Genomic DNA, 23,646 nt, shown 5'->3' with positions numbered 1-23,646 from the left:
CTAGAGATGTAATGTACAACATGATAAATATAATTAACACTGCTGTATGTTACATATGAAAGTTAAGAGTAAATTCTAAGAGTTCTCATCATAAGAAAAAAAATTTTTTCTAATTTATATTTATATGAGATGATGGATGTTCACTAAACTTATTGTGATAATCACTTCATAATATATATAAATCAAATCAGTATGCTGTACAACTTAAACCTATATAGTGGTGTACCTCAATTATAGCTCAATAAAACTGGAAGAAAAAATAAACATAAAATTTTTTAAAAGAAAATGAGGACTTCCCTGGTGGTCCAGTGGTTAAGAATTTGCCTGCCAATGCAGGGAACATGACTTTGATTCCTGGTCAGGGAAGATTTCACATGCTGCAGGACAACTAAGCCACAACTACTGAATCTTCATGAAACAATTACTGAAGCCTATACTTCCTAGAGTTTGTGCTCCACAACAAGAGAAGCCACCACAGTAAGAAGCCTGCACACAGCAAATAGAGAGTAGCCCCTGGCTCACTGCATCTAGAGAAAGACTGAGCAGCAATGAAGACCCAGTGCAGCCAAAAATACATTGACTAACTTAAAAAAAGAGAATGCACTTATTAATGATTCTTTAAATGCCATTCCATTAGTCTTTGTGCATGCTTGCTCGGTTTTGACTGACTGTTTGTGACCCCGTGAACTGTAGCCCACAGGCTCCTCTGTCCATGGATTTTCCACGTAAGAACACTGGAGTGGATTGCCATTCTCTTCTCTATGGGATCTTCCTGATCCAGGGATTGAACCCGCGTCTCCTACATCTCCTGAATTGGTAGGCAGATTCTTTACCACTGAGCCACCTGGGAAGCTCTTCCATTAATCTATGCCTATTTTTATGCCAATACTTCACTGTTGGTTACTGTAGTTTATATTTTTTTCTTTTTGGGGTCATGCTGTGTGGCTTGCAGGATCTTAGTTCCCTGACCAGGGACCAAACCTGGGCAATGGCAGTGAAAGCTTGGAATCCTAACCATTAGGCCACAAAGGAACAACCATAAGTTTTAAAATCAGGAAGTGTGAGTCCTCCAACTTGGTTCTTTTCCAATATTGTTTTTTTTGAGGGCCCTTGCAATTCCATATGAATTTAAGGATCAGCTTTTCCACTTCTGCAAAAAAGGCTGATGGAATTTTGGCAAGAATTGCATTGAATCTGGGTTGTATTGCCATCTTAATATTAATCCAGGAATGCAAGATGTCTTCCTGTTTATCTCAGTCTTAAATTTCTTTCAACAATATTTTATAGTTTTCAGTGTACAAGTCTTTTACTTCCTTGGTTAAATATATTTCCTAGATATTTTATTCTTTTAGATGCTATTGCAAAAGGAATTGTTTTTAAGTTCCTTTTCAGATTGTTCATTGCTGATATATAGAAAAAACTGATTTTTGTGTGTTGATCTTTTTTTTAAACTATTTTTTAAAAATTGAAGTATAGTTACTTTACAACGTTGTATTAGTCTCAAATGTGCAGCAAAGTGATTTGGATATATATACTTTATATATACATATATTTTTATATATTGTATATAAGTATATATATATATTTTTTCAGATTCTTTTCCATTATAGGAAAAGAATTTTGAATATAGTTCGTTGTGCTAAACAGTAGATCTTTGTTGTTTATCTTATATTTAGTAGTGTGTACATATTAATCCCAAACTTCTAATTTATCTCTTCTCCTCCCTGCCCTCACTGAGTGTTGATATTGTACCTTGCAACTTTGCTGAATTCTTTTAATAACCCTAACAGTTTTTTTAGTAGATTCTTTGGGATTTATTCTATTTAGGATCATGTCATCTGAATAGAGATAGTCTGACTTCTTCCTTTTTAATTAACGTTCCTTTTATTTTTCTTTTCTTTATTTCTAATTTCCCTGAGTAAAACACCCATTGTCATTCTGAACAAAAGTAGTGAGAATGGACATCCTTGTCTTGTCCCTGATCATTAATTATGATGGTAGCTGTGGGTTTTTTGTAGGTGTCTTTAAGAGGTAAAGAAGTTCACTTCTGTTTCTAATTTGTTGGGTGCTTTTATCATGAAAGGATACTGGATTTTGTCAAATGTTTTTTCTGTATTTTGAAGTGATCATATGTTTTTTCCACTTTATTATTAATAAGGTATATTACATTAATTGATTTTTCAGATGTTAAACCAGCCTTGCAAACCTGAAATAAATTCCACTTGCATATGGTGTATAGACTTCACTTTCTGCTTGTGCAGAGCTTGGTCAGTCATATCTCACTGACATTAGGCGGTTTTCAAGTCTCCTGGGTATGTACTCAGTCCCGCAACACACATGACTTTCTAAATTTTCTAGATTTTCAGGAAAATGTGAGAACTTAAAAAAATTCCCATTTCCTCTATTTCTCCTTTTTAAAAAAATTTTAATTAATTAATTTTAGGCTACACCTCATGGATCTTATTTCCCTGACCAGGGATTGAACCTGTGCCCACTGCAGTGGAAGTGTGGAGTCTTAACCACTGGACCAACAGGAAAGTCCCTATTTCTTCTCTTTAAATTTAAAAAAATTTTTATTATATTTTTTATCAGCCTTTTGTTGGCCCCAACTTGGTATTTTGAAAAGTAATTTATTTTCCAGTAATTTCAAATTTACAGTTTTACATACATAAAAGCAAGTCTTGAATCTTGATTAAATATATATTCCTAAATATTAATGTTGACATTTAAAATGAAATTGCTTCCATAAATTCTTTTTCTGATTATTTATTGCTAGTATATATGTATAAGACAAGACTGTGTGAATTGTTTCTACCTCTTATAACTTTGCTGAATTAGTTAACTAGCTCAAATAATTTTCTGTTGTTATGTGTATGTGTGCTCAGTCATTCAGTTGTGTCTGACTCTTTGCGACCCCATGAACTGTAGTCTGCCAGGCTCCTATGTTCATTGAATTTTCCAGGCAAGGATACTGGAGTGGATGGCCATTTCCTACTCCAGAGAATCTCTCCAATCCAGGAATCAAACCTATGTCTCTTACATCTCCTTCATTGGCAGGCAGATCTTTATCACTGTACCACCTGGGTTATAGTAAGTTTTATATATAATGATGTGATCTGTGTTCTGTAAATAGATAGTTTTAGTTTTTCCATTCACACATGGATGTCTTTTCTTTCTTTCCTCAAGACTCTGGGTAGAACTTCCAGTATACTACTAAATAACTGGTGAAGACCAGCTTCCTGGCCACCCTGATTTCAGGAGTGAATCTTTCAGCCTTTAACATTAAGCATGATGTTTGCTATGGCTTTGTATACTACTCTTTTCCATACTAAATAAATTTCCTTTTATTCCTATTTTGAGTGTTTGTATTACGAAATAGCACTGGGTTTTAAAAAATATTTAGTTGACTGTGTCAGGTCTTCATCATGTCATGCAGGATCTTTCATTACAGCAGTTGGGCAGGCTCCAGAGTCAGGTTTCAACAGCTGTGGTGCATCCGGCTTCGTTGCTCCTAGTTACCCAAGGCACGTGGGGGTCTTAGTTCCTGGACCTGGGATTGAGTCCCCAGGACTGCAAGGAGGATTCTTAACCACTAGACCACCAGGGAAGTCCCAGCACTAGATTTTAATGTTCGAGTGACATAAACTAGTTGATGGGGTGGACACTGGGCTAGGTGGGTAGAGTGAGACCATGGTGAGTGGGGGTGGGAAATATCAGTCCCATTCTCTTCCAAGCTGCAGACTCATCTTTTCAACTACTTGCAATACAGATAGCACCTATGTGTCCCACAGTCAATTCAAACTTATCCTAAGATTGACTTTCTAGAAACCTGCCTCTCCTGTGTTTTCTAGTGATATCACTCCACCATTAATGTGTTTTCCCAGGGGAGGAACCTCGTGTTGCTCTTCTGTCATCCCTGTAATCTAGGCTATCACAAAATCCCATCACCCAATAAGTGTACCTTGATTCCAACTTCCCCTTTTTATGTCCAACACAATTGCCTTTTCTTGTACCAAGGGACTGGGGATAGAGAGATGTAGACATATGTGCACTACACTCTTAAGATTTCAATCTACTGGTAAAACCCATTGAATACAATGTAGTAAGCAGAAAAATAATTTGCCCAGATATTTGAGTACCACTCAAATATTTATTGAGTACTTATTAAATGCCAGGCATTATTCTAGGTGTTGGAAATACAGTAGTGAACACAGTTCCTACTCTCATGCTTACTATAGTGGGAAGAGAGATAATAAGCATGTAAAAACAATGTTAGTATAGTGTTCCTACTTTGCAAAGCAGGCTCAGAAAAGGTATATGGGGGCTAGGCGTGGTAGTGAGATTCTGAGCAGAGACTTGAAGTGAGAGAGGAAGCCAAGCTAAGACCTAGGTGAAGAGCTTTTCAGTCAAGAGAAGGAAAGCCGGAGCCAGGAACAGCAGGGTGAGAGTGCCTGCAGGTGAGGGAGGGGAACGGGTAGGAGATGAGGTCAAATTGATAAGGCAAAGAGACAAGCAAGGGTCCAATACCCCTGGGTCTCCTAGGCCATAAGGAATTTAGATTTTATTCTGAATGTGCAGGGAAGCCATGGAAGTTTGAAGATACAGAAGAGAGAATGGAATAATGCTGGGAGAATCCTTTCAGCATGGGATGGGACAGGATCTGGAGCCAAGTGCAAAAGAGTCTCATCAGGCAGTTTTACTTATTGAAAAACTTCCCTCTGCTTGAGTTTCTCTTCAGCCACCAGCTAGCTTCTCACCTCCTCTTTAAAGTCATACTTCTTAAAGGAATTATCTACATATATGGTATCTTTTTAAATTTCCTGTTTGAATTTGAAAAATCCAGTTTCAAATTTTTCCCCACTCCAATGTAGCACTCAACCGAATAATCACTAGTAAGAGTTGGACTATAAAGAAAGCTGAGCGCTGAAGAATTGATGCTTTTGAACTGTGGTGCTGAAGAAGACTCTTGAGAGTCCCTTGGACTGCAAGGAGATCAAACCAGTCAATCATAAAGGAAACCAGTTCTGAATATTCATTGGAAGGACTGATGCTGAAGCTGAAACTCCAATACTTTGGCCACCTGATTCGAAGAACTGACTCATTGGAAAAGACCCTGATGCTGGGAAAGACTGAAGGCAGAAGAGGATGACAGAGGATGAGATGGTTGGATGGCATCACTGACTCGATGGACAGGAGTTTGAGCAAGCTCTGGGAATTGGTGATGGACAGGGAAGCCTGGCATGCTGCAGTCCATGGAGTCACAGAGTCAGACATGACTAAGCAGCTGAACTGAACTGAGTCCTCATTTTAACTAGATGTCACAGTAGCATTAGACAATGACCTCACCCTGTGCTGACTTTCCTCTGGCCGCTCTAATTGCTCCCTCCAGTTCCTTTTCTCTACCTGGCCTTAAATGTTGCCATTCCTCAAGCCCTGGTCCCAGACCCTCCTTGTGTAAGGTATTTTTTTGTGTGCCACCAGTTGGCCCACTACTGTATGCTGATGGGGCCCGTGAACTAAGAATAGTTTTCCTGTTTTTGTTTTTTAATATTTATTTATTTGGCTGTACAGGGTCTTAGTTGTGGCACTCGAGATCTTTAGTTACTGCGTGCAAACTCTTACTTATGGGATGTGGGATCTAGTTCCCTGACCTACGTGGGGAGCAGAGTCTTAGCCACTGCTAAGGGAAGTCCCGGTTTTTGTTTCAAATGCTGGGAGAAAGAAAATCAAAAGTACATTTCATGACAAGTGAATGCTAGTATCCCTTAAATTTTATTGACTCACAGTCATATCCATTGTTTCCTATTGTCTATGGCTGTGTTCACACTCCAGCAGCAAAACTGAATAGCAGTGACACAGAACCTAGAGCCCACAAAGGCCAAAGTATTAACTCTTCGTTTCCAAGAAAAGTTTGCTTTATGCTTTCTCCCTAGCTTCCATTCATTCTGGTAGCTTTGGTTACCACGTATATGCCAAGGAGTCCCAAAGCAGCATCTTCGGTCCAGATCCCTTCTCTACGGATGACCAGACATGACCACCCAGCTGCCTGTCATTCCCACGTGCAGGAGTCACCAAGAGACCAGAATGAACAAGACCAAACCAGCTCCTACCTCCGCGTACCCCCTTTTCACTAAGTGGCACCAATATCCATCCAACGGGTCACACTTCCTTGACACACTTCCCTTCCCCTAAATCAAACAAAACCAAAGTCCCCCTCTACTGTCTTCAACGCACCCGCACCCACAGCTCTCACCTAAAATGGGTCTTTTCCAAACGTAAATAAAGCCAGGCAACCCTCGCCGGCGTTTGTGCCCTGGAAGCGGAGCCACTCACGCATGCCCGACACCGCGAGATCCCCGCACGGCCCTCCCCCGCCGCGCAGCGTTCTCAGGTCCCCCTAAGCCCGAGGCCTCGTCGCCGCCTCAGAAACGTAAGCAACACCGCCCTCCCGCCCCAAGCCGCTCTCTGCGGCGCCCGGAAGATACGTAAGGAGGCGGGGCTACGTTTTACAAACCGGACCGTGACGCGCTGCGTTTTCTCTTTCCAGCCAGCGCCGAGCGATGGGTGAGTGGCGCTCTGCTTCGGGGCCGGGATCGGGGAGCGAGCTCAATCCGGCGCCATCCTGCTTCGGGGCCCAGCCGGCAGCACGGGCGCCCGGGCCCTGGGGCCCCGGGACACGGAACCCCCGCGAGGAGGGTGGTGCTCGGGCTTGGGCCGCCGGGACCGTTCCAGGGGCCATTCCTGGAGCCGCAGGACTCGGGGCCGCGAGCGACACCATCATGGCTGCCGGGGTCGGGACGGGAAGGGTCTGGGCTGCGTCGCACGTGCATGATGACACCTTGGAAATGCTGTGACCTCCCGACTGCGCTGTGGGGGAGCTAACCTTGGAGAGCTGAGCGTGCGGCCGCCGGCGTGGGGCGTTGGGCTGGCGGCCTCGGCTCCGGGCTCCCTGGCTCAGGCTCCTACCCCCCACTTCCACACGCAGGCATCTCTCGGGACAACTGGCACAAGCGTCGCAAGACCGGGGGCAAGAGAAAGCCCTACCACAAGAAGCGGAAGTATGAGCTGGGACGCCCCGCTGCCAACACAAAGGTGCGTGCGGGTCCTCACCGCCCGGGAGGTCGCTTCTGCGGGGTCGGTTGAATCTTTGTGGGGCTCTGCGAGTTGCTGTGGGGCTAGGCGGTCTCCTCGCCTTCGCGTGTTGGGTCGATACTGAGAGATTGAATGGAGACTGCCCCCGTGTCCTAGTAGTACCTGCAAGGGCGCCCGGAGAGTGGGCTCCTCAGTGCACCGAGCCGTAATTTTCAATGTTTGGAATCGGGCTTTCTCTCTTGGAGGTGACTGGAATGATGAATAAGTATCCTTAGGCGTGGCTGTGGCCGTCTTGGTCATCTATGTGCCACTTGCCAATGCTAGGGCTTGTCATAGTTACACTGACTGTTACCTCCGTCGCGCCCGAGTTCCCTTCTCTGTCTTGCTTCTCCTTGATAACCTAGTTCCTGTCTCCTTGTGTTTTCTAGATTGGCCCCCGCCGCATACACACAGTCCGTGTGCGGGGAGGCAACAAGAAGTACCGGGCCTTGAGGCTCGACGTGGGGAACTTCTCCTGGGGCTCGGAGTGTGAGTGAAGCCCTGCAGGCGTGGGTGGGAACTCAGCACCTAATCCTTGTTTTCAAGCTTCAGTAAGTGCTTTTAGCAGGAAGTCCATGGCCTGGACCAAGATACTAAAGTTCTCCTGTTGAACAGCTTTGAGGTTTTGGAGACTTATCTCCAATCCTGTCCTGCCTCTTAACTCGTATAGCCTTAGGGATTGGGACTGAATCTGGATACAGTGTGTGGGTGCCAGCCACCTCTGGAAAGATAGGTTTGTGGAAGATGAACTGTTGCTCTGTGGCCCGATGGAGGCTTAGAGTTTCCCTTCTTAGGCCTTACTAGGGTGGGGATGGAAGATTGTTGGCAGCAGGTTTACTTGGCTTGATTCTGGATTTCTTCTGTGAGCAGGTTGTACACGCAAGACAAGAATAATCGATGTTGTCTATAATGCATCCAACAACGAACTGGTCCGTACCAAGACCCTGGTGAAGAACTGTATTGTGCTCATCGACAGCACACCGTACCGACAGTGGTACGAATCCCACTATGCGCTGCCCCTGGGCCGCAAGAAGGGGGCCAAGCTGGTGCGTGTTTGGGGAGCAACTTCCTGTAGGGGTGCAGGGGGAGGCCAGCCTGATTCTAGCCTTCTTGTGATGAAAACTCCGTCCAGTTCTGCTACTGAAGGGAGAGAGATGAAAGCCTTTGGTGCTGAGGAAGGTGGCAGGGCTGTGGGATGTGACATTCCTGAACTAGGATTTGGCAAGCCCCCTCTAAGCCATCTGTATTTCCTTTATTCAGACTCCTGAGGAGGAAGAGATTTTAAACAAGAAACGATCAAAGAAAATTCAGAAGAAATATGATGAGAGGAAAAAGAATGCGAAAATCAGCAGTCTTCTAGAGGAGCAGTTCCAGCAGGGCAAGCTTCTTGGTAAGATGACTTCTGCATTTAGGGGAGGAGGCATTTCAAGATGTGGTGTGCTCTCTGGGGGAGGCTAGAGAGTTCACCGGAAGGGTTTGATAACAGCACACAAGCACAAATAAGAATATTTGATCATCTGGTTAGTTTGAAGCGGAAATGGAAGATATCGGGCAGAGCCCATAGGCCTGAGCTTGGTCTAGGCCTCTTGAGTTTGAGGAGTATCTTGAGAAGTCTGTGTCCAGGCTGAGGGGATTGTCTCAGTGATGAAAACTTTGTCCAGTTCTGCTACTGACTTTCAAAGTGATGATAAAGTATATCTGAGGAGACATCGGGCTTCATGTCTGCCCCCAGGATACCTGGACCAACGTGGGCACTTAAGGGGGTGCATAGGTGTGGATAAGGCCACAGTGTCATTTTGCTGAGGACCACATACTCTCTTGCAGCATGCATCGCTTCAAGACCAGGCCAGTGTGGCCGAGCAGACGGCTATGTGCTAGAGGGAAAAGAGCTCGAGTTCTATCTGAGGAAGATCAAGGCCCGGAAAGGCAAATAAACCCTCTTCCCTCCTGTCTTAGCTCATCTAATAAAGGCGTATACTGTTCTATGCCGTGTTCATGTTCTGAGAATACTTCATTGTTTGGCACACTATAGAATGCCCCAACTCCCCCTGCCTAAAGGCCAGGCCTGTTATGGGGCTGTGACTCTAGCAGGAGGATCACTTCTCACTCCTGAGGCTGAGTTTCAGTGGCAACAGGGATGTGTTGTGCAGGCTGAGCAGAGGCTATGAGGGAGGTAATCCAGCCTGGGGCCCCTGCAGTATTGGGCTGTTGACTGGACCATCATTGGAACCAAAGCCAGGTTGTGTCCCTAAAGTTTTCTTAAGAGACCCTGTATACAGACTTTGGTTTTGGGTTTTTTTTTCAGGTTCCTGGTCTAGAAACCTTGAAATTGTGTTCTACATTTCTGCATTGTTGAGCAAGTTATACACATGTTAATTTTCTCTTGAACTCTAATCCTTTCCCTTTTCCTTACTCAAAAGTCATGTTTGTTAAAATTGTTGAATCGGTTTCTTCAGCTTTCCCTTTTCATAGTTCCTCAGTTATTTGATTGTAGCAAATAGTGATCTTCATAAGACAGGTTAAATCTTAGGTCATCCTTGAGTCATAACTCGCACATCAAATGTCACCAAATTTTGTGTGACGCTAGTGGTAAAGAACCTGCCCTGCCAATGCAGAAGACATAAGAAACAAGTTTGGTCCCTGGGTTGGGAAGATCTCCTGGAGGAGGGCATGGCAGCCCATTCCAATATTGCCTGGAGAATGCCATGGACAGAGGCGCCTGGCGGGTTGCAGTCCAAGGGTTGAAAAGAGCTGGCAACTGAAGCACAACTGCTGCTCTGGTCACTGTTCTGCATCCTACTTTGTGCTTCTGTTTTCTCTAACACAACCCCAGCTCTCTGTGATCATTTTTTTAAACTTCTCTTGGATATGAACCATTTTTAATGGTCTTTATTAAATTTTGTTACAATACTGCTTTTAAATAGCACTCCCTTCCATGCCATATCTTTGCCTCTATTTTTTTCCTTATTTGGCATAACTTTTGTTTATTTGCTTATCTTATTTTACCCCCTCTATTAAAATATATCTGGGGAAACAGGTAATGTTTACTGCTGCATCTCTAGTACCTGGAAAGAGGCACAGCAATATACCATTCAATATGTACTTTAAGGAGTTCTAAAGAAAAGGTTTTGTCCAATTTAAAGTGGTTGAAAAGTACTTGTCTTAAATGAGCTGCAAATCTATATTGGTTCATCAACTTGGCTAATTACAGACTTCTGTAATGCAGACTTCTGACTAAGCAGTCGGAAAAGGTGGACCACTAAGACCAACCCTATAAAAGCTTTAAAACCGTTGACTCTGGGGATACTTGACCTCTGCCTTCCCACCCAGTCATCTGACTACCTGGTCATTAGCAGATGTTTGCTCTGAGAGCTGTGTGTTGGGCATGGCACAGCAACGAAAGAGCCTTTTTGCATCTACATCTCCACTGCTCTCCCTGATGAGCACTCAACCTGAAGCAAGACTTCCTCTCTCAACCCTGTAAAACACTTCCGGGTGCCTTCTGAGTGAATGGTGACCACAAGGTGCCTTTTCTGGACAGTACAGGTTTGTCAACCAAGGCTGAGAAAAGTTCAGTATCCCATCACTCAGCAGGAAAGTAGTACCCAGCACTGTAATCCTGTCAACAATGCCAGAGGCTGATGTCCTCAAGCTCTCCCTACATTCTTCATGCCTTCCATTTTTGAGTTTTGGCGTTTGTTTTCCTTTGGCTTTAACATTCAGCTTTGGCATTCACCAATTGCTTAGAAAGCAGGAATCTTAGAGAAACTCATTTAGCAGCAACTCTAGTATTCGGTGGGGCTGTTTTCCAAAGGCCCCCCTTTACTCCCATCAGCTGAGTGCCCCAGCCCCACCACAGAGATGGACCTGCAGTTTTCACCCCTTAAATTGTCCTTTCTCGCTGTTTGGTGGGAACAGAAGGGCTTGTTCAGATGCTGCAAGTCTAGGCTGGGTGCCTTCACATCTCAGTGTCAGCTTCCAGGGCAGACCCTCAAACCCTCTTTTTTTTTTTCCCCAAACCCTTATCTTTAGCCCAATTCAGAGTATGCCAGTTCAGTTTTAAACAATTTTAATTGCACAAATAATAATACATTCTCATTGTAAACAAATTGAACATAACAGATAAAGTACCCAGTACACACTTTGGCCCCTCTTCAGGGTGAGGTTATCAGAATAAGGTATATCCTAAACATCTTTTTATGTGACCCTGGGGGCAGCAGCATTCTCTGGAAAACTAGAAATAGCAAATTCTTAACCTCTCTCCCAGATTTGAATCAAATGCTGGGGGTGGTACCCAAGACTTTAACCAGCCCTTCAGTGATAACTGATGCTCCCTCAAGTTTAAGAACTGGCCTAGCCCCAAATCGCAGCGGAAATAAACCTTGCACCTGGGCTCTAGTCCTCTGTGCCTCGCTCTTGCGTCCTACCTTCACCTCCAAGCCAACGTGGAAGCACCCCCTACCCTGATTCAGGCCCTTCTGCCATCAGGGGCGGTCCCTAGGTGCCTGGGCTTAGGGCACGTGGGAATGCTGCTCTAATAGCTCCTCAGGGCCCGCAAAGTGGGCCGGGGCGGGCCTGGGGGAGGCAGCTGGACGACCCGCCCCCCCTGGTTGGCTCAGGGCTCCTGGGTCTCGTCCCCAGACCCTGACGCCTCCTCCTCGATGCGGTCCGCTGCCTCGACGTCGCCGCCCTCTTCGGCCCGGAAGCGCAGCAGATGCGGGGTCCGGGGGGCGCGGACGCGGCCGAAGTTCCGAAGGCTGATGGCTGGCGAGGGAGCGCCTACGCCCAGGAAGCGGCCGAGCAGTGGGGTCTGCGCGGTCACCGGCCGGGCTGGCCCAGGTGACGCCTCCACCTGCAGGCTCTGCTCAGGGTCGTCGCTCATGCTGCGGGCAGGCAGGAGGGCTGTGTGAGCAAGCCTCTGACAGCAGGGGGACCGGGAGGGACCGAGTCCTGGACCCCAGGAGGGTGGGCGGGGAACTGGAGCCTGGCTACTGACTCAGGTCCTGCCTCCGCCGGCGGGGACTACTCACCGCAGGTTGAAGGTGGAGCCCAGGAAGGAAGGCCGCAGCGACTCGGCCACAGTGGCCACTGTGTAGGGCGGCTGCGCCGAGTCCTCATCCCAGTAGGCGTCCTTCTCCGTGGGAGGCAGGTTCTGGTACATGTCATCCACGGAGAGCAGGGATACCTGGGGGCAGCAGGTCACAAGAATCCCCTTCTCCTCTGCGAACCCGGACTGAGAGCTGGCAAGGAGGGAGAGCCCGACTTCCAGAGAGCTGCCACCAGACCCTGAATCACCTGCAAGTTGCGGTCTATAAGCTGGTTGGTTTCAAAGTCGTCATCATCCTCACCAAAGGGATTAATGATCTGTTCTGCCACCTGCAGGTGGTAAGAGAGTGTTTTCTGGGCTCAGAGCCCTACTTTCTAACCCCAAAGTGTGGGTGGGTCCTCGGTCCATACCTCCACCCCCTGAAGTGCCCACCTTGAGCCAGCCAGCATAGAAGAAGAACTGCAGCAGAGTGGTGAGAGGCACATACATGTCCAGATCGCCCACGGCTGGCCCTGGCTCCAGAGGCTCCCGAGGTTTGGCAGCACCTGCCACTGGTTCCACGAACTGGCGGCCCACCAAGGAGAGGGCAAAGAAGGAGTATACCGCTATGGTCACCACCTGGAGGAGGGGATGCCAGGCTGAGTGGGACAGGTTAAAATGCTGTCTCTGCCCCGAGGGTCAGTGGTAGATCTAACAAGTAATTAAAATATGTAGCGGGGACTTCCCTGGGGGTGAGGTCCCAATGTAGGGGACCCAGGTTCCATCCCTGGTCAGGGAACTAGATCTCACATTGCTGCACCTTGAGTTCGCATGCACCAACTAAAGCTCCCCCGTGCTGCAAAGAAGACCCAACCCAGCCAAATAAATAAATATTTTAAAAAATAAAAAATAAATACAACATGTAGCAAGGTGTGGCAGCACCAAGTCGGAGGGGATCATCTTAGTGAGGGTCCAGGGAGGCTTTGAGGATGAGCCCTTGGCTATTTAGTGTCTCACTGGACTGAACTGCCGCTCCTGGGCAGGTACCATCTCTAGTTCTCGGTGTCACACACAGCACAGGACATACAGTAGGCACTGGGGCTGGGGAGGTGAGAGGCAGTTACTTGGGTGTAGACGAGGGGGATGCTGATCCAGTCATAGTGGAAGAGCATACTGCACTTGGCCCGGTACTTGTTCAGCTCCTGGTGGAACAGCAGGAAGAGGAAGTCAGTGGAGACAGGAAGAAAGGAGAAGGGGACGGGGAGTCCAGTACACATTTAAGCCTGGGCTAGGTCTCATTCTGCTTTCAGAGGTGTTGTCAGGCTGGGGTGCCTGTGATGGAAGGGAGTTTAGCACAGTGACTGCAAGGACAGACCCTGGAGCCAGAAGCTCTGAGGATGAATCTCAGCTCCACTAACTAGCTGTGTGACTTGGGCAAGTTTTTTTTCCCGCTCCTTGCCTCAGTTTCCTCACTTCCTCACACTTGCTGCGCTACATAATAGACCCCATGTAGGTGTTAAGCACTGAAATTATGATTGCAGTATGCAGAACTAGGGGGAGGAGGGCAGATGGGCCCTGTCCTAGGCTGACTCACTTCCAGGAGCAGGCAGAGAGCAATGTCATCACGGATTCGCCCGTCCCTCCGGGCCTGGGCCGCCAGATTGGTGAACCAGACGCAAGGAATCCAGTACTTATTGAAGTCAGATTTCAGGCTCTCAAACTTTTTCCTTTCTTCCTGGGACATGAAACCTGCAGGGATGAAGAGAAAGGAATGAAATCTCATCCTTGGCCTCCAGGACTCAACGCTCTGGGGCCCTGGAGCTCCCCCTGGTGGTCAAACCTTCCCGCCTAGGAGACCCTCGGGGCAGGTCCGGTCCAGTCCCTCCCAGGGCTCCCTGAGCGCTGCACCTGCGTCCACCACGTGCTCCATGGTGGGAAAGCGCTTGAGCACGCGCGTGCTGACAGAGCGCAGCACCAGCACCGACGCTAGGTTGGCGTAGCGAATGAGGGTGCGGCGCAGCAGACGGCCACGCTGGTCCACGCCGTGCACGGTGGCCGAGATGACGCACATCAGCTGGTCCGGCAGCGGGATGCTTGTGTACTGGGCCCACCAGCGGTTCACCACCATGGTCACGTAGAAACCTGGTCGCCGTCGTGGGTAGCGGGGACGGGAAGGGAAGAGGGAGGGCTTGGAAGTCAGTGTGTCCTGCCCGCAACCAGAACGCCTGGTCCAAGCCAGGTGGAACCAAGGCAGGGGGAAGGACGCATTGACTCCAGCACCCTGCCTCGCTTGTCGGAGGGACAACCACATCCTCTGATTATGCCCTGATGGACCAAACCAGGCAGGGAGAAAGAAGACTGCAGACCTCCTCAGGCAGAAGAGACGTGATGGTTCAAGTCCAAACAGTGGTTAACTATGAGCCCTGCTTCCCATGAGGGTGCGGAGGGAGGTGTCACCTCTCTCCAGTTCTAATGCAGGACCCAGGGGGGTGTGAGGCCAGCAGCAGGCTGGGGCTGTGTTTGGAGTGAGGGTCGGGCTGGTGATAGGCAGGGCCTAGTCCTCTGGGAATCCTGGACCCGGCACACAGCTCCCTTGTCTGCTGAGCCTGCTCTGGTTGACCTCCAGATGTGCCGCTGGACTAGTTCTGACCCTCAGAGCTAGCAGCCCAGCCCAAAGGTCAGGAAAGATGGCTAGGGGACTGCAAGGGAGAACCCCTTGTCCTTTGAACTTACCCAGTACAAAGGACAAGGGGATGAGGTCCGCAGAGCGGTTGCAGTATCGGGCCACCTGAGCGTACACGTGCTTCTGCTCCTGGGTCAGCAGCAGCCTGGGGAAGGTCAGGTGGGCCCTGGGTTAGAGGGAGATGGGCAACCTAGTCCCCTGCAGGCCAGCCCTCAGACCCTGCCCTCACCCTCGCACCGGTAGGTGACGCTAAGCAGAGCATACAGGGCGATGAAGAGGAGGAACTCCTTGTAGAGGAGCTTGTAGATGCTTCCCCGCCAACGGAGAAGCAGGCCAGAGAAGCCTCCGAAGCGGGCCTCCGCCACTTTGAGGGTGTAGGAGACGGTCATGGTGCTGGCGGCCTGGGGCAGAAGGTCGAGAGAGCTGCCCTTGGAGCTGTCCTTCTCCCCCCACGAACCTTCTCCTTGGCCTGCCTTCTCGTCACCCAGCTTAGGTCCCCAGGTAACCTCCCACAACTCTGGTCACCCCCCGACCCCAGCCTTCATCCAGTCAGTAGACCAAGGGGAGGAAGCAGACAAGCAGACAGAGAACACCCCCAGCCCCCTAGGACTCAGTGGCATGTGGGTCAAACCAGGATGAGATGGGGCAGAGGGGAGCTTAGATCTATATCCTCTCCTGCCTGAGGCTGCCCCAAGCTCCTCTTCCACTTGCAGGACTAGGAGGAACCCCTGAACTGCTGAGGACAGGAGACTCAACTGTAGCCTAGCCCCACACACTGTGGGGTCTTGCTCTCGAGGCTGATAGGTGGTCTCTCAAGGCACAGGGCACTCTGACCCCCACCCCACACCTACCTACCTGCTCTGGACAGCAGCCTGTGCCGAGGAAGGGGAACTGAGCTAGCCTTCACCCCACAACACTTAAGTACCTCCTGGGTCCATAAAGTTTGCCCGGACTGAGGTTATCATTGATGGATTGAGGCTGTCACCCGGCTTCCCCTGGTGCTGGGAACTGGCTGTGTCTTCCTGTGCCTGCAGGGCTGGGCTGGCCGTTGAGTGCTATAAATGCCTCTGCGTTGACCCCGCAGCTCACACCATGTCCTTGGAACCAAGGTGACAGAAATGACTGTCCCACGCTCCAGGTGAGAAGACAGATGCATGATAAAGTGTTATAACAGCTGCTGATGGCAGAGCACTGACAAGTGACAGGCACTGTGCCAGAGGACCACTCCATCAAATCTCTGGCCTGTCCTGGGAGGCTCCCTCCCCACGCTGTGAGCTGCTTCTCCCTGCAAGTGGTTCCTGAAGAGAGGAAGCAGGGAGGGGGGTTAGGAACATAAGTTTGCAAGGCCGACACACCTGGGGTTGAATTCTGCTGCTCTGTGGCTTTGTCCAAGATACCTAATCTCTCTGGACTTCAGTTTGCTCCTCTGTAAAACAGTATCAATAACTCCTTCCTCACAAGGCAGTGGAGACTATTCAGAGCAAGAATGCCCGGAGCCGGGAGCATGCAGGCATTTATCCTGGGCGACTGTCACCATGAAAAGCCAGTCTTTTCCCTTTGGTTTCCGCCTAGTGGTCCACTGTTGCTTCTCAGAACCTGGCAATCCTGCAGAGATTGAGAGTCAGAGACCTATCCCCCGATGCCTGGCCGGCCTGTCCCCAAGTCAAACAGTGCCAGGTCCTGGCTTTTAACGTGGATATGAGGCCTATGAGATGCCCCCACTTCCACCTGCTGTCGTGAGCCTCTGACCTCACTCCCTTTGACTGCTCCTTTGAGGTCCTCTCTCGAATCAGTTAGTCATACCGCCCTAAAATCTACAAAGAGGTTTCCCCTCCAACCCACAAGACATTGGACAGGATTACATCTGATTCAGCTCAATAAAGCTGAGGACTTGAACCCAGGGAGGCTTTTCTTTTCTCTATTTTATTAAAAAAATTTTTTAAATTAGACTACAGTTGATTTACAATGTTGTGTTTGTTTCTGCTATACAGCCAAGTGAATCATTTATGCATATGCATATATCCACTTTTATTTAGATTATTTTCCCATATAGGCCGTTACAGAGTACTGAGTTCCCTGTGCTATACAGCAAGTCCTTATTAGTTATCTACTTTGTACATAGTGATGTATATTTATCAGTCTCAATCTCCCAATTTTTATCCCTCCCCCTCCCCCCCATAACTATAAGTTTGTTTTCTACATCTGTGATTCTATTTCTGTTTTGCAAATAAGTTCTTTTATACCATTTTTTTTAGATTCCATATAGAAGTGATATAATACATTTGTCTTTCTCTGACTTCACTCAGCATGAGAATCTCTAGGTCCATCCATGTCATTATTTCATCTTTTATAGCTAAGTAATATTCCATTGTGTGTGTGTGTATATATATATATATATATACACATATATATATATATCACATCTTCTTTATCCATTCTTCTATTGAACATTTAGGTTGCTTCCATGTCTTAACTATTGTAAACAGTGCTGCTGTGAACACTGGGGTGCATGTATCATTTAACCTGAAAGATATCTGGTCCTTCTCCCCACTTTTTATAAGAAACTCCCTGAATGAGCAAGGTCTGCGGGCCAACTCATGGCCTGATGAGTTATGTTTCCTTCCCAGGCTCAGGTGAGGTGTCCATATGTAGAAAGAACAGGACTCTGTGTGTGTTTGTCCTGGAGGTCTGGAAAACCCACGAGCTGACCTGCAAAAGGGCAAGATACCAGTTCTGGGGACTTAACCCGCATGGCCCTGCAGCGCCTTCCCACGCTCTGATCTGTGGCTTTCCTAGAACGTTCTGGACTGCTTCTCTTAAAGAGTCTCTGCTACCTGAGAAGCCCAGGCCCTGACGTCCTGTCACTTCTCTGACAGTGCTTCCAGTTGGCTGCGTTTCAGTCCTTAGCTCCCATCCCCATCTGAGGCTCTCTCACATCTGCCTGTTACCCACTCTCTGGATCTCTGGCCTGTGAATTTCCCACAGAGCCATGGGTAAAGGTGCAGAACCTGAAGCCTTGCCCCGGGAGGGAGCAGTCCTCAGGCCCCACCCAGCCCCTCCTTCCTGAGTCACTTTATCTCCCTTCCCAGTTGATGACAGGTCCCTTTGGTTTATGGTCAAGGAGAGGGAACCACTCCACCTGTAAATCATTTTCCCCACCCTTCTTTATCCTCCCCTAGCTCTTGCCCCTCCCTCTCTTCTGGTCCTAACCACCAGTGCCCCCTCCCCTCCTCACAGCTGAGAGCTGATATATGGCTTGGCAGTTTATTGCATGGAGTCTGGAGCCAGACTGCCTAGATAATTTTTTTTTAAGATCACATTTTATATATTTATTTATTTTGTTGTTCAGTCGCTAAGTGGTATCCAACTGTTTGCGACCCCTTGGACTGCATCACAAGAGGCTTCCCTGTCCTTCACTATCTCCCAGAGTTTGCTCAAACTCTTGTCCATTGAGTCAATATTTATTTATGTATTTGGCTGCACCGGGTGTTAGTTGCAGCATGCGGGATCTTCAGTTCCAGAATGTGAATTCTCAGTTGTAATATATAGGGTCTAGTTCCCTGACCAGGAATCAAACCCAGGCCCTGTGCATTGGGAGCACAGAATCTTAGCCACTGAACCACCAGGGAAGTCCCTGCCCATATGTTTAAATCCAGACTCCACAGTAAACTACCTTTGTGACCTGTTCTTAAGCAAACTGTTTAACCTCTGGCCTTAATTCCCTGTGGGGGAACAAAGATAATACCTATCTCACAGAGTTATTGTGACTATTAAATGAATTAGTATTTATGCAGTGCTTGGTAAGCACGAAATGCTCCTGTAGCTATTAACTTTCTCCTTTCTGGTATGGCTCTTGTACTTCCACCTCTGCCCCTGCCAAGGACACCTGAGATCTCCTTGTTGCTGAATCCAATAGGCCTCTCCTGAGTCTTCACCTTACTTGGTATCTTTCACTTTTTTAAAAAAATTTTATATATTTACTTGGCCACACAGACATGTGGGATCTTAGTTCCCCGACCAGGAATCAAACCTGTGTCCCCTTCATTGGAAGTGCAGAGTTTTAACCATTGAATCCCCAGAGAAGTGCTACATCTATCTTTCTTGAAAGACTCCCTTGACCTCTGTGACCTGATACTGTCAAGAGATTCTGACTCTAAGCTGCCAGGGGGTAGGCATTTATGATAGTTATTCAACTAGGAGCAGCAGGCCTGAGAGCATCCTCTGGGGGATGGAGACTCAGAGAGCTCAGAAAGACCTCAGCTTGGTCAGAGGTTGTGAGCGTCTTGTGGGGAGGAGAAAGGGGACTAGTAAAAGGGACTGAGAGATGAGTAGAGTAGGAGGACAGATGCAAGGACAGAGAACTGACTCCCAGAAAAGTCAGGCAGGGGAATTCCCTGGCAGTCCAGTGGTTACATTTCCACTGCAAGGGGCACAGATTTGATCCCTGATTGGGGAACTAAGATCCTGCATGCCATGCGGCCAAAGAATAATAAAAATAAAAAAGTCATGCAGTGGTGAAAAGTGGAGTCAGGCATCTTGGATTCAGATCTTGGCTCTGCCCCTTAACCTTGGGCAAGAGGCTTAGCCCCATGAGCCTCAGTTTCCTCATCTGTGAAATGGGTATAATAATCCCATGACATCACAAGGTTACTGTGAGCAGTCCAGAAAATAAATGTTTAGCCCTGTGCCTGGTTTGTGGCAGTGTATAAGATCCATTAATGGCAGCTTATGTGACACTGAGGGAGGAGGCAGAGTAGGCTGGCAGACCCTTCAGTTACAGCATCCAGGAGGATGTCCTCCTGATGCAGGCTCCCAGAGGAGGGCGCCAGAACCTTGTTAACTTTCCAAGGGGAGGAGACAGTGATGGGTAACAGACTATGTCACCCCAAAATGTGCCACTTTGGCATATTGGTTACTTTGAGCTAAATAGGCACTTGATAAATTGCAAATGCAGGGAGAGGCTTTCTCTGAACTCACCTTATCTGACTAAAGAGGGAGCCTTCAAAGAAACTCAATCATCACAAGTCCCCTTCCTGGGAGTTTCATCTCATATCACAGGAATTCTGTATCACATCCAGACCAACTTTGTCATAAACTATCAAATCTCCCATCCATTCTTCTAAGGGCCCATACCTCTTTCCTATAAAATATTTACTCTCCCCTAAGAGGCCTACATTCCCCTACCCCTTTCTCTATTCAGTTGGTATTTAAACCTCAATTCTAAGCCACATGGAGGAATTACTCATTTTCCCCTGGAATATCCCCCATGTATGGGCTTCCCCTACTGTGCATGGGGTTCTCAAGGCAAGAGTACTGAAGGCAAGAATACTGAAGTGGTTTGCCATTCCCTTCTCCAGTGGACCACATTTTGTCAGAACTCTCCACCATGATCCGTCCGTCTTGAGTGGCCCTACATAGCATGACTCATAACTTCATTGAGTTAGACAAGGCTGTGGTCCATATGATCAGTTTGATTAGTTTTCTGTGATTGTGGTTTTCATTCTGTCTGTCCTCTGGGTAAGGATAAGAGGCTTATGAAAGTTTCCTGATGGGGGAGACTGACTGTGGAGGAAACTGGGTCTTGTTCTGATGGGCGGGGCTGTGCTCAGTAAATCTTTAATCCAATTTTCTGTTGATTGGCAGCGTTGTGTTCCTTCCCTATTTTTTGACCTGAGACCAAACTATGGTGGAGGTAAGGAAGAAAATGGCAACCTCCTTCAAAAGATCCCAGGCATGCATTGTCGCACTCAGTGCTCCCGACTCTGCAACAGGCCACCGACCCACGCCTCCACTGGAGACTCCAGGACACTCAAAGGCAAGTCTGGGTCAGTCTCTTGTGGAGTCACTGCTCCCTTCTCTTGGGTCCTGGTGCATGCAAGGTTTTGTTTGTGCCCTTCAAGAGTCTGTTTCCCCAGTCCTATGTAAGTTCTGGCAGCTCTGTGGTGGGGTTAATGATGACCTCCTCCAAGAGGGCTTATACCACACCCAGGTCTGCTGGACCCAGAGACCCTGCCCCTGCAGGGCCACTGCTGACCCATACCTCCACAGGAGACACTCAGATACTCAAGGCAGGTCTGGTTCAGTCTGTGTGGGGTCTCCTAGTGTGCACAAAGTTTTGTTTGAGCCCTCCGAGCGTCTCTGGTGGGTATGGGGTTTGATTCTAAATGTGATTTTTGCCCCTCCTACCATCTTGCTGGGGCTTCTCCTTTGCCCTCAGACGTGGGGTATCTTTTTTTTTTTTTTTTAGTGGGATCCAACATTCTCCTGTCAATGAGTGAAAAAGTTGGCTTAAAACTCAACATTCAGAAAACTAAGATCATGGTATCTGGTCCCATCACTTCATGGGAAATAGATGGGGAAACAATGGAAATAGTGAGAGACTTTATTTTTTTGGTCTCCAAAATCACTGCAGATGGTGACTGCAGCCTTGAAATTAAAAGACACTTGCTCCTTGGAAGAAAAGCTATGACCAACCTAGACAGCATGTTAAAAAGTGGAGACATTATTTTGCTGACAAAGGTCCATCTAGTCAAAGCTATGGTTTTTCCAGTAGTCATGTATGGATGTGAGAGTCGGACTATAAAGAAAGCTGAATGCTGAAGAATTGATGCTTTTGAAGTGTGGTGTTGGAGAAGACTCTTGAGAGTCCCTTAGACTGCAAGATCCAACCAGTCAATCTTAAAAGAAATCAGTCCTGAATATTAATTGGGAAGACTGATGCTGAAGCTGAAATTCCAATACTTTGTCCACCTGAGACCCATTGGAAGAGACCCTGATGCTGGGAAAATTGAAGGCAGGAGAAGGGGACGACAGAGAATGAGATTGTTGGATGGCATCACCGACTCAATGGACATGAGTTTGAGCAAGCTCCAGAGTTGGTGAAGGACAGGGAAGCCTGGCATACTGTAGTCTGTGGGGTTGCAAAGAGTCGGACACGACTGAGCGACTGAATTGATGGGCTTCCCAGGCGGCGCTAATGGTAAAAGAACCCACCTGCCAATGCAGGAGATGTAAAAGACCCAGTTCAATCCTTGGTCTGTAAGATCCCCTGGAGAAGGGCATGGCAACCCACTCCAGTATTCTTGCCTGGAGAATCCAATGGACAGAGGAGCCTGGTGGACTACAGTTCATAGGGTCGTAAAGAGTTGGACACCACTGACGTAACTAGCATGCACACACGTCCCGCATGTATACATAAGCTCTGCATGTTAATAAACTTGCTTTTGGGGACTTCCTTGGTGGTTCAGTTGTTAAGAATCGCCTTCCAATGCAGGAAACATGGGTTTGATCCCTGGTTGGGGGACTAAGATCCCACATGCCACAGGGCAACTAAACCTGTGTTCTGCAACTAGAGAAAAGCCCACACTGCAATGAAGACCTAGTTCAGCCAAAAAAAAGAAAAGTTTTTAATTAAAATAAAATGATCTTTTTAAAAAATACATAAACTTGCTTTTTGTTTTTCTGTACTTGTTGTTAATCTCTTTGTTGAAGAGTCCTGTTTGGGTTAGTTTCATGCGGGAATCCAACTTTAGATAGTGTAGTTAAGCCAGAAAAGATAAGAATGAGTAAGTCATAAGTAAAGACTAGGGGAAAAGTATTCCGGGTAGAGGGAATAAATGTGCAAAGGCTTAGAGGCAGGAACAGTTCTATTATGTGTGAGAAAGACAGAGAGAAGACCTCTCTGACTGGAGCATAGCAGGCAAGAGATTGTTTAGAGAGGTCGACAGGGCCTGACTATGGGAAACTTTATAGACCATCTCAAACCATCTCAAGGACTCTGAATTTCATTCTTAGACTAAAGGGACACCCCTGAAGAGTTACTTGTAAGAAATGCACCAACTAATAAGATGATAATAATAAAGGAAACTCTGTGTGTGTGAGGGGGGCATGTGGGAGAGTATATGGCAACTCCGCACTATCTGCTCAATTTTTCTGAAAAATCTAAAACCATTCTTAAAAAAATAAAGCCTACCAATAAAAAATACAAAACTGAAAGTAAAGATCCCTGTATGAAAACCTAAGATGAGTAGAGTTTTGACTTCTGTTAACCCCCAGTACCTTAGAATGTGACTATATTTGGAGATAGGACCTTTAGAGGTAAGTAAGTTAAAATAAGGTCCTCAGGTAGACCCTAATCTTATCTGACTGATGTCTTTAAGAGAAGAAATGATTAGGACACAGAAACAGATCATGTGGACTTCCCTGGTGGTTCAGACAAGATTCTACACTGCTACTGCAGTGGGCACAGGTTCAATCCCAAGGAGGGGAAAAAAGATCGGGTGAAGTCAAAGGGAGACTGCCATCTATAAACCAAGAGAGGGGCCTCAGAAGAAATCAACCTTGTCAATACCTTGATCTTGACCTTCCAGCCTCTGGAAGTGTGAGAAAATAAATTTCTGTTGTGTAAGTCACCTAGTCTGTAGTAATGTTGTTATGACAACCCTAGAAAACTCATACAAAGACATTTCACTTTAGTTTCCAAATACAAAATGGCACTATCGAATACGTTTTATCAAACTATACATCCTCAGCCCCATTTCCCCTGTGGATTTGCTTTTTCTGGCCTTACCTCTACCATCTCCCTGTCTGGAAAATTGTTGATCTGTAGAAAAAAGACCAAACTCCTGAGGATAGCACTTAAGGCCTTCCTGACCACCTCCCTCCCGTCTACCCCTCATTCATCGGAGCTACTAATATTTCTCCACTTTTCAGGCTGGTTTGGTTCTCCATTCAGGGGACATGGAAGACAAGGTTAGAGAAGTAGGCTTTTGTGGGCCTGGTGAGGGGTGGGATGAGATGGTCATAT

The 23,646-nt window shown here is 47.3% G+C and overlaps 2 protein-coding genes and 4 non-coding genes across 7 annotated transcripts; 5 read left to right on the top strand and 1 right to left on the bottom strand.

The window, feature by feature from the left end:
- The first annotated feature begins 6,516 nt into the window (after window positions 1-6,516).
- On the top strand, window positions 6,517-9,123 carry RPS8 (ribosomal protein S8). Its single transcript, XM_065914318.1, has 6 exons — window positions 6,517-6,564; window positions 6,986-7,092; window positions 7,521-7,620; window positions 8,002-8,177; window positions 8,392-8,521; window positions 8,956-9,123. Exons 1-6 carry the CDS (start codon window positions 6,561-6,563, stop codon window positions 9,063-9,065), a joined length of 627 nt encoding a protein of 208 aa, XP_065770390.1. The 5' UTR covers window positions 6,517-6,560; the 3' UTR covers window positions 9,066-9,123.
- On the top strand, window positions 6,824-6,903 carry LOC136156412 (small nucleolar RNA SNORD55/SNORD39). Its single transcript, XR_010660967.1, has one exon. It is a non-coding gene; the product is annotated as a small nucleolar RNA SNORD55/SNORD39 (small nucleolar RNA).
- On the top strand, window positions 7,340-7,443 carry LOC136156418 (small nucleolar RNA SNORD46). The gene has a single exon (XR_010660973.1). It is a non-coding gene; the product is annotated as a small nucleolar RNA SNORD46 (small nucleolar RNA).
- On the top strand, window positions 8,240-8,309 carry LOC136156417 (small nucleolar RNA SNORD38). Its single transcript, XR_010660972.1, has one exon. It is a non-coding gene; the product is annotated as a small nucleolar RNA SNORD38 (small nucleolar RNA).
- LOC136156416 (small nucleolar RNA SNORD38) lies at window positions 8,768-8,838 on the top strand. The gene has a single exon (XR_010660971.1). It is a non-coding gene; the product is annotated as a small nucleolar RNA SNORD38 (small nucleolar RNA).
- Window positions 9,124-11,707: 2,584 nt separating the features above from the next.
- Window positions 11,708-15,229, bottom strand: BEST4 (bestrophin 4). Of its 2 annotated transcripts, XM_065929471.1 has the most exons (10): window positions 15,078-15,229; window positions 14,891-14,985; window positions 14,066-14,299; window positions 13,752-13,906; window positions 13,282-13,359; window positions 12,724-12,796; window positions 12,611-12,690; window positions 12,427-12,507; window positions 12,162-12,316; window positions 11,708-12,014 (listed from the first exon to the last, which is right to left on the bottom strand). In XM_065929471.1, the coding sequence occupies exons 1-10, from the start codon at window positions 15,227-15,229 to the stop codon at window positions 11,747-11,749; spliced, it is 1,371 nt and encodes a 456-aa protein (XP_065785543.1). In that variant the 3' UTR covers window positions 11,708-11,746. The 2 variants fall into 2 exon arrangements, with proteins under 2 accessions (XP_065785543.1, XP_065785536.1); XM_065929464.1 differs by having other exon boundaries at window positions 12,611-12,796.
- Between the last annotated feature and the right edge of the window lie 8,417 nt (window positions 15,230-23,646).

This window comes from Muntiacus reevesi, chromosome 1 (genome assembly GCF_963930625.1).
Source record: "Muntiacus reevesi chromosome 1, mMunRee1.1, whole genome shotgun sequence".
NCBI classification, from domain to species: Eukaryota; Metazoa; Chordata; class Mammalia; order Artiodactyla; family Cervidae; genus Muntiacus; species Muntiacus reevesi.
Note: the sequence above shows the minus strand (reverse complement) of the source record. Positions and strands in the feature narration are given on the sequence as shown.

Bases quoted from the DNA above. Each gene is read 5' to 3' on its own strand.
- BEST4 (XM_065929464.1), bottom strand. From the start codon at position 15,229: ATGACCGTCTCCTACACCCTCAAAGTGGCGGAGGCCCGCTTCGGAGGC. The intron at 12,797-13,281 runs GTAACTGCCTCT...CCCCTCCTCCAG, and splicing joins TCCCCCTCGTCTACACCCAA to GTGGTGACCATAGCGGTATA. The intron at 12,317-12,426 runs GTGATTCAGGGT...TGCTGCCCCCAG, and splicing joins TTATAGACCGCAACTTGCAG to GTATCCCTGCTCTCCGTGGA.
- RPS8 (XM_065914318.1), top strand. The intron at 7,093-7,520 runs GTGCGTGCGGGT...TGTGTTTTCTAG, and splicing joins GCCCCGCTGCCAACACAAAG to ATTGGCCCCCGCCGCATACA. The intron at 8,522-8,955 runs GTAAGATGACTT...ACTCTCTTGCAG, and splicing joins CCAGCAGGGCAAGCTTCTTG to CATGCATCGCTTCAAGACCA.